Source organism: Octopus bimaculoides, chromosome 2 (genome assembly GCF_046866305.1).
Source record: "Octopus bimaculoides isolate indiv1 chromosome 2, ASM4686630v1, whole genome shotgun sequence".
Taxonomy (NCBI): domain Eukaryota; kingdom Metazoa; phylum Mollusca; class Cephalopoda; order Octopoda; family Octopodidae; genus Octopus; species Octopus bimaculoides.
This window is the reverse complement of record NC_142929.1, coordinates 17,636,020-17,645,542: the sequence shown is the minus strand read 5'-3', so window position 1 is coordinate 17,645,542 and position 9,523 is coordinate 17,636,020. Positions and strand designations below refer to the sequence as shown.

Genomic DNA, 9,523 nt, shown 5'->3' with positions numbered 1-9,523 from the left:
TCTCTCTCTTTCTCTCTCTCTCTCTCTCTCTCTTTCTCTCCCTCTCTCTCAATCTCTCTCTCTCTCTCAATCTCTCTCTCTCTCTCTCTCTCTCTCTTCGTCTCTCTTTTCTATTCCTTCTTTCATTTATGCAAACGTGCTGATTAAGTCATTCTTTGACCTTTGTTGTGTTCCAATGGCGTCAGGAACAAAACGTATCGTTTCTATTAGAGAAAAGAGCGGGAGAGAGAGAGAGAGAGAGAGAGAGAGAGAGAGAGAGAGAGAGAGAGAGAGAAGAGGAAAAAAATTTCATTAGTCATATCATTTAGAAAATCCGATCATGATTCATAATGATTCAGCTAATCAGTTAGTTGTAAAGTCAGAATGTTGCCATAGGTGAGAAACGACCATCTAACTAAATAGGATATGGTCGGTTATCTCATTGTCAAAATTAGCCAGTCTTTGACATTACATGAACAGACTGATTGTATGAAATGAAAAGCAACAACAACAAAATATAACTATTAAGATTTCAGTGATTATCTCTTCTGGAAAAATTAATTTCAAAGGAATTCTTTCAAACACAATTTTATATTTCATTTTCGCTTTCTTTGTGATATAATCAACATTTTGCTATTATTTACATAACTATACAAAATTTTTAAAATCGCGGGACAGTCGGTTATTATGATTTGAATGTATTGCAGACGAGGAAATATATGAGCAACACCGTATTGATTTTTGTCTTCTCTTCCTCACAGATTTGCTATATTAATCACGTTATTAGGTGGGATAAATAAATAATCCTTCCAGCCATACTGGTTGTCACTCTCCAGACGCTGTTTAATAATTTGTCTAAGTCTTCTTTTTCCCAACAATATCAATAAAGAGCTCTGGCTCACTTGTATTCTCCTTTTAGTCTCTAACCTTTTAAAGTTTCAATCGAACATTTACTACATTAACCTTATACAATTATACACTTCTCCAACGGCATGCAAATTATATCGGCATTCATCCATACCGTACACAACACTGCGCAAGTTGAGGCTGCTTAGCCCTAGATTAGCTCTGACTGAGCCTCTCTCTCTCTCTCTCTCTCTCTCTCTCTCTCTCTGGCATTCCGTCGCTTACGATGTCGATCAGCCTGCTCGTGAAATTAACGTGCAAGTGGCTGAGCACTCCACAGACACATGTCCAGAAATACATAACATCAGGAACACACTCTATGATTTCCTTAAGATATCTAATTAACTCTATTAGTTCACTTTTTAACTACCTGCTCGATCCACATTGCCTTTCACACATGCTATAACTACCATTCTGGTCAAATCATCTCCATTCAAGTAGAAACTTCAACTCATCCCACTCAACAACAAACAAACAAAAATTAACTCTATCTTTTGACACTGGGCTATTTTAATGGCTCAGAAAACAAAATTCGTGACACTGATGACTTCACCGAATTCAAACAATGTCGTTTGGAACATTTCAATTCTGTTGGACTGTTTGTAAAGAGCCACTCTGATCTGTATTTATTCGACTTGAAAAAAAGAAAAACTGTTCGCCAACCCCTACATCCGCTTCATCTCTTTCGGAACCGAAGTGATATGACAACAAAATCAATTGATAAAGGAGTCCTGTTATCATTTGACAGGTTGACCTTTATTGAGATGAAGCACTCAGACAGCTCAAAACAGACCAGTAATACCAGCTTCTATTGCGAGTTATCCAAGGACTGTACTTTCTGGAACAAAATCCTTTACCCCGTACTAACTTGATACACTACCATGGATACACATTCATTTCTCAATATTGTCTTGTTTTCTTCCCAAAATGCATAAACACAACTATGTTGTTATTTCATTGTCTCTACATGCATCTTCCCCACTGAATTTCTCTCCTTCTAAAGGTGGTGGGGTTACATTACACCAGAGCAAACGTTACCCAACAACTGCACTTGTTGCGTTCCACTTATTTTTCTACGTGCACTCCGCAAGTGTGCCGCCAGGTTTTAAGTGTATTAAAAAATAACAGGATATTTAGAAAATATGAATATTTTTTAATACATCACACCAATGCCTGTGTAATCCTTTGTGATAAATCGTAATTCGTTTGACATTCTCTATTTTAAGACAATTCTAATATTTATTTTATTTTTAGATACTTTTTTTAAAAGCTGATGGTGTGTCTTGACACTTTTAGTATCATACAGTATGTCTTGGATTGAAATAGATTGAAAATTAGACACGAGATTTTTCTAGTGAAAATAAGTCATCCAAGATAATTCATGTCTAAAAACAATAATAAAAAAAGATGGCCATATTTTTAATCATATGTCGCAGATCGATTATGATTTGTGTTCGAAGACAATTTACTTCTTATGTTTGGTATATAAACTTCGAAAATGCATGAGTCTTCAAACAACGTATTGTTATTATTCCATAAATTTTAGCTTTGGTGTTACTGAAAAAGAAATCAATATCTCGATGCTTTGATTATGATTATTCTTGTTTTCAATTCATAATTTTTTAATCTTTTTTTTTTCTTTTTGTTGTTTTTATTTTCAGCGATACCTCTCGACTGTCAAGTGAGCAACTGGGGTGAATGGGGTCCCTGCTCGAAAACCTGTGGATTTGGACGACGGGAACGGTTCCGATTTGTCACTCAAGAACGAAAGAATAATGGTTACTTATGCCCTCAACTGAAAGAGGAAGCGCTCTGTGGTAGCATGAGAAACTGCCAATGGAAATACTTCAAACCATTTCTCAGTATTGCACAGAAACGTACAGCCCGAACGCCTGGCACCGCGAACGTTAAGAAGGCTTCGGAGCAAAAGAAACATTAGAGAGAGAGAGAGAGAGAAGAAACGCTGTGAATTATTAACATTACTTTTATTGTCATCATTATTATCACCATCATTGTTGGATTGGTGGAATTAGTAGAGCTTTGTTGTATTTAGTCACGCCTTTTTTACCTTTTGAGTTCAGTATTCCACCGAGGTCAACTTTGCCTTTCGTCCTTCTGGGGGTTCGATAAAATAAATTATCAGTCAAGTACTAGGATAGATTTCCCTCCCCAACAAATATAAGAGGTCTCGTTCGTATACAAGAAAGCATGGATCTGCTTATAGTTGTTTTTTTTTTCTTTCTGTTACGTGAAGTGGTCGAACAAATGATTTGCAGTGTTTAGTTTCCTCCCTTTTACGTTCTGAGAATACTGCTGAGGTAGTCTTAGCTATTAACCCTTCCGGAATCGTTAAAATAAATACCAGACAAGCAGTGAGGTCGATCTATAGTAGAATCGATTGAGTATCGGAAAAGAATTGTTTATTCTCGGCCCTTTAGCTTCTAAGCTCCAATTCTGCCTGAGATCAACGTCTTAATCAAGTATCGGAGTCGATTTAATATTCTGATAGAACCTCCTAGGCGTAACTGGAAGAGGGCGTTTTCCTTTTTTAGAAGAGGGGCGTTTTCCTTTTCTCTGCCACAAAAATATTCCCGATTCTGAGTTCAAATCCAGTGAGGGATTTTTTCTTTCCATTCTTACTTTCTTTACCGTTTATCTTTTACTTGTTTCACTCTTTAGACTGCAGCCATGCTGGGGCATCACCTTGAAGAATTTTTAGTTGTATGAATCGACTCCAGTACCTTTAAAAAAAAAGAAGCCTGGTATTTATTCTATCAGCATCTTTAGCCGTTCAGGGACGTAAACAATCTTTCGGAGTCGATAAAATAAAGTACGAAACAAGTGCGAACCAATTGTATCGATTAACCTTCTCTCTCCAAAATTGCTGAATTTGTGTCTAGCAAAGGCGGCGAAGTAGCAGAATCGATTACGCTTCGGACATAATTCTTACAATTCTTCTCGCTCTTTATGGCCTGAGTTCAAATTCCGCCGTGGATTAACTTTCCCAGTCATCCTTTGGGAATCGATAAAATTAAATACCAGTCAAAGACTGGGGTCGATGTAATCGACTGCCCTCCCACCGAAAATTTCAGGCCTCGTGCCAATAGTAGAAATGACTGACAGAGTCGTTAGCACGCCGGACAAAATGCTTAGCAGCATTTCGTCCGTCTGCACGTTCTGAGTTCAAAATTCCGCCGAGGTCGACTTTGCCTTTCAACCTTTCGGGGTCGATAAGTTAAGTACCAGTAAAATACTGGGATCGATGTAATCGACTTACCCCTCCCCCCAAAACTTCAGGCTTTCTTTATGCCTATAGTAGAAACGAGTAGTAGTAGTAGTAGTAGGAGGAGGAGGAGGAGGAGGAGTAGTAGTAGTAGTAGTAGGAGTAGTAGTAGTAGTAGTTGAGCTGGTAGAATCGTTAGCACGCCGGGTGAAACGCTTAGCGGTATTTCGTCTGCCGTTACGTTCTGAGTTCAAATTCCGCCGAAAACGACTTTGCCTTTCATCTTTTCGGGATCGATAAATTAAGTACCAGTGAAATACTGGGGTCGATGTAATCGATTTGCCCCCTCCCCCAAAATTTCAGGCCTTTCTTGTGCCTATAGTAGTAGTAGTAGTAGTAGATTCATATAAGTTTTTTTTCAGGGCACCACAAGATGCACATCTGTTTTTAGGTTATGTGCAGTACTGTATTGGAACAGCAGCTTTGAACCATTGCTGGTTTTTAAATTAGTGCATTTTGTTTTTTGCCTCGAGAAGGTCATTTTGCCAATAATAAACACACGCACGGGTTCTAGTTCACTTCTTTATTCTTATTCTTATTAGTCTATCGATCAACCAGTTAACTAAGCGATTGTCTGATCAGTCGTTCGCTAACAGGATATTTACCATGGAAATATTTTTTTTTCCATTCTTGCTTCTTTTATCTCTTACTTGTTTCAGTCTTTAGACTGTGGCCATACTGGGGCATCACCTTGAACAATTTTTAGTCGAATGAATCGATCCCAGTACTTTTTTTTAAAAGCCTGGTACTTATTCTATCAGATTCTTTTGCCGAACTGCTAAGTTACGGAGACGTAAACACACCAACTCTGGTTGTCAAGCAGTGTTGGGGCTAAAAAGATGGATACAAGCACACACAAATATAAATACATATATATACTTAAATACATATGCACATACATACGACGGGCTTCTTTCAGTTTCCTTCCACCAAATCCACTCAAGGATTTGGTCGGCCGAGGCAAGAGTAGAAAACATTTACCCCAGGTGCCACGCAATGGGAATGAACCCGGAACCATGTGGTTGGGAAGCAAACTTCTTACCACACAGCCACGACTGCGCCTATGGTAATTCATTTCATCGTCCCCGCAGTGATGAAAATCAAAACTGACCTAAATGGGAATTGAACTCAAAACGCAGACTACCGAGACTAAATACTGCAAGGCACTTTGTCCGATGGCTTAACGACTGCCAATCCACTGCTCTGCTTACTTTACATAATAAAATCATTCTATTTGTTGTATCTTCTTAGAAACCATTTTTTCTTGACGTCTAAGAAAGCTTTGTTTGTTTGTTTTTTGTTTTTTGGAGGGGTTTGGGTTTTGTTTGTTTTTTTATTGTTTTTTTTTTGTTTTCGAGGTCTTTTTATTTTATATGGGATACGACAACCTAGGTATTTGTGGTGGCTATGCATTTTTTTTTTTTTTTTTACCAAATTGCCAAAATATAGTGAAACTGTTTGAAACCGAGAACCGAAATTGCATTGCGAACTCCATTAACCGGTGATTTCTTGTTTTAATGGTATTCAAAATTTTCCCCCACCTTGTAAGTTTGTAGTTCAAATCATGCTACAGTCGATTTTTACTTTCATTTCTCCGAGGTTGATATAAGTACCAGTAATATAGAGTTTGTTATTTTCTGCTGTTGCTGGTGATTTTGTAGATACACATATATATATATATATATATGTGTGTGTGTGTGTGTACAGAGAGAGTGAGAGAGAGAGAAGAGAGCTATATATATATATATATATATATATATATATATATATATATACATATATGTGCACATATATACAGATACATATGCGTATATATATATATATATGCATTATATGCTTATACATACAGACACAAACGCGCACACACACACACACACACACACATGCTTACACACACTCAGGTACACACACAAACTCACACACACACATAGATCAGGATTCAAATGAATCAGGCACTTAAAAGGTAAGGTACCAGGTCAGGTCGAAATGCAAGATGAGTACACAAGATGAATGTATCCCGTTGGGTTTTGAATGTTTTTGAATGTTGTGCTTCATGTACTCACTTGATGAAAACGATTTTTTTCCTAATGATGTAATGTCTCCATTAATCAAAAATTCGTTGGAAACAGTTGGAGTGAATTGAAACGTTATCCATCAGTTGTTATTTATCCATATATATATATGTATATATATATATATATATATATATATATATATATATATATAGAGAGAGAGAGAGAGAGAGAGAGAGAGAGAGAGAGAGAGAGAGAGAGAGAGAGAGAGAATCAACTTGTTTTAAACCTCTGAGTGAGAGATATGCAGTAACAACACCGAATAGTAAAGTTAATTTTGCCAATATAATGTGGCAGTCCTATACAAGGACGATGTTACTGTCTTTTTGCCCCAGGAAAACATCTTTTCCAGTTGACTATCAGCACACAGTTTGTGCCCGAATAGCATATGCAAGGAAACTCATTGCTCCCATCTCTAGCCTTACGTGATACTCACAGACCTAGGTTTCTGGGTAGTTACCCGTCCTTAGTGTGAGACAGCCAATGGCTAGCCGATAGCCAACTGGAAAAGATGTTTTCCTGGGGCTAAAAGACAGTAGCATCGTCCTTGTATAGGACTGCCACATTATGTTGGCAAATAAACTGACCTTTCCAGTGTCGTAAATCACTGCAAAGTGAAAATATTTGCTGATGACACTAAGCTCCAGAAAATTATCAATGAAGAAGACCGAACTCAACTCCAGTCTGATCTATATGCCGTGAGTCAATGGGCAAACAAAAACAAAATGCAAATAGACGAGGGAAAATTTGAGCTGATGCATTTTGGAAGAATGTCTATACTAAAACAGCCATACTCTCTTCCTTCAGGGAAACTCCTCACAGCGTCTAATGATGTAGAGACCTAGGTGTAATTGTTGATAACAATCTCAGTTGGAGTGCCCACATCAACAATAAGGTCGATATAGCTCATAGGATGAGCTTCTGGATCTTAAGAACCTTCTGATCCAGAGAACAAGGTGTCATCATTCCACTTTTCTCCTCCTTTGTATGGCCACACCTCGAATACTGCTGCCCCTTGTGGTCTCCCCATACAAAACAAAACATCTCGAAAATTGAATCACCCCAGAGGGCACTCACTAAACGAATTGAAGGCATGACTGATCTCGATTACGGGGACCGCCTTAAAGCCTTGAAGCTCTACTCTCTCCAGCGCCGCCGCGAGCGGTTCATCATTTGTACGACGTGGAGAATATACCGCCAGCATTGCCCAAACGACCTAAACATTAGTTTCAAGGTTCATCCAAGGCTGGGACTACGGGCCATACGTCCCCTGCCCAATTCAGGATCACAACATATAGGTACACTGCGACACAATTTCTTTTCCTCAACAGGCCTTGCCCTGTTTAACATTGTCCCAAAACTGATCAAAGAGGAAAAGGATCCCATCACCTTTAAACGGAGTCTGGACAGGTTTCTTCAAGGAATACCAGACAAACCACCCATACCTGGATACAACTCACTTAACAAGAACTCACTACTTGAATGGACCATAAACAAAACATGACTTAAAAAGGATTTAGATAATCCTATCAGGTGGTGCTATTCAGTTAGACATTGCCTGGATCAATCTTTGATCGAAACATTTCTAAGTTTTATCCAATTTTATATATATATATATATATATATATATATATATATATATATATAGAAGAGCTAACAACGAGAAACTCAGAGTAGCGATTGGCGATTGAAATAGACTTGCATGAATGAGTGAAGGATGTTGATGACGACGGTGGCGGAGGCGGAAACGACAGGGGGGGGGAGGATGTGGGAACTAACACCAGTGATAATGACTTTTAAGTGGTGGTGCGCAAATATGGTGACGTGGATACAGCAATCTGATTAGGTTTTAAATCGGAAGAGAACAGGAAATTTGAAAAGACACAAGGCAAGATGAGAAAGAAAAAAAAATAACTATAAAACAAATACAACTAAAGTATAAAACAGAAATCAATACTTTTTCTTTTCATTGAACGTCATCGAATTCTGTCGTAATTTTTCTAAAGACGTCGAAACTTTATTTAAAAATAACAAAGAGCAGACAATGTCGACTTATGTCAAAGGACTGTGATACAATCCACTACTCTAACAAGAAGAAGAAGAAGAAGAAGAAGAATTTTTGCTACAAGGGCAGCTTGGGTGAGAGGATTAAGTTGATTAGATCGATCTCAGTCCTCAACTGGTTCTTAATTTATCGACCCCGAAAGGATGAAAGGCAAAGTCGACATCGGCAGAATTTGAACTCAGAACGTAATGACGGGCGAAATACCGCCAAGCATTCCGTCGAGTATGCTAACGATTCTGCCATCTCGCCGCCTTAATAATACTACTACTAATAATAATAATAATAATAATGATAATAATAATAATAATAATAATAATAATAATAATAATAATAATCCTTTCTACTAGAGGCACAATGCCTGAAATTTGGGGAAAGGGACTAGTCGATTAAGTCGACCCCAGTGTCTCACTGGTACTTAATTTATCGACTCCTAAAAGATGAAAGGCAAAGTTGACCTCAGTGACAAATGAACTCAGAACATAAAGACGGACGAAATACCACTAAACCTTTTGTCTGGCATGCTAATAACAGTGTTTCCTTTATTAACCACTAAGGGTTTCCAGAAAGATCGAGCTTCAACGATAAAATAACAGAGTGAAGGTAACAATAAATTAAAGCAAGTGAGACTTCCGTGAGCCGCTCATGAAAACCCTGCAAAGCTACGGTCATCCTGATTACTAGGGGAGGTGTCTTTTCCCTATCCTTCTCCTTCACTCGACAGGTGCATGCTCAGAACCTAAAGACCAAATTGTGTATTTGTGGCCAAGCTGCACCTCGGCCATACGGGGGCCTATTGAACGGTTTTCGTCCCCTCCTGTTTGAGAGCAAACACCATAGTTCCGACAATGCAACCTTCATGTTTTGCATTGAAGAATTAGTTGAAAGCCAATCTCGCCGCGAGTACATTGGTAGTAATGCCTTTCCTTAGCGCTGCTTATTATTTTCTTAATACGTCTCCTTCTATTCTGCTTTTTCTACCACTACAACTTCACTAAACCTTATGGATTTTGTTCTTATCATCCTTTTCAAAGTGAACCACTCTTTGTTGGTGACGACTTCCCCCATCGCTAATTCCGTTCTCTGTAAGCTTGTCACGCCGGGAGCAACACGTTCAAATTCCAACAACCGGGTCCCTGTCAACAAAGCCGACCGTATAGCAAATGACTTTAGAATGTGGGCAGCCTATGCTATCCTTATCTACTGTCTTTTGCTCATCGA

The 9,523-nt window shown here is 38.4% G+C and overlaps 1 protein-coding gene across 2 annotated transcripts in view; it reads left to right on the top strand.

The window, feature by feature from the left end:
• LOC106867785 (uncharacterized) overlaps window positions 1-5,447 on the top strand; it is an 83,994-nt gene extending 78,547 nt beyond the window's left edge. For both annotated transcript variants that reach the window (XM_014912771.3, XM_014912772.3), the window contains exon 5: window positions 2,547-5,447. In XM_014912771.3, coding sequence (XP_014768257.2) covers window positions 2,547-2,824 — 278 coding nt within the window. In that variant the 3' untranslated portion in view covers window positions 2,825-5,447. The remainder of the gene's footprint in view (window positions 1-2,546) is intronic.
• Window positions 5,448-9,523: the final 4,076 nt, after the last annotated feature.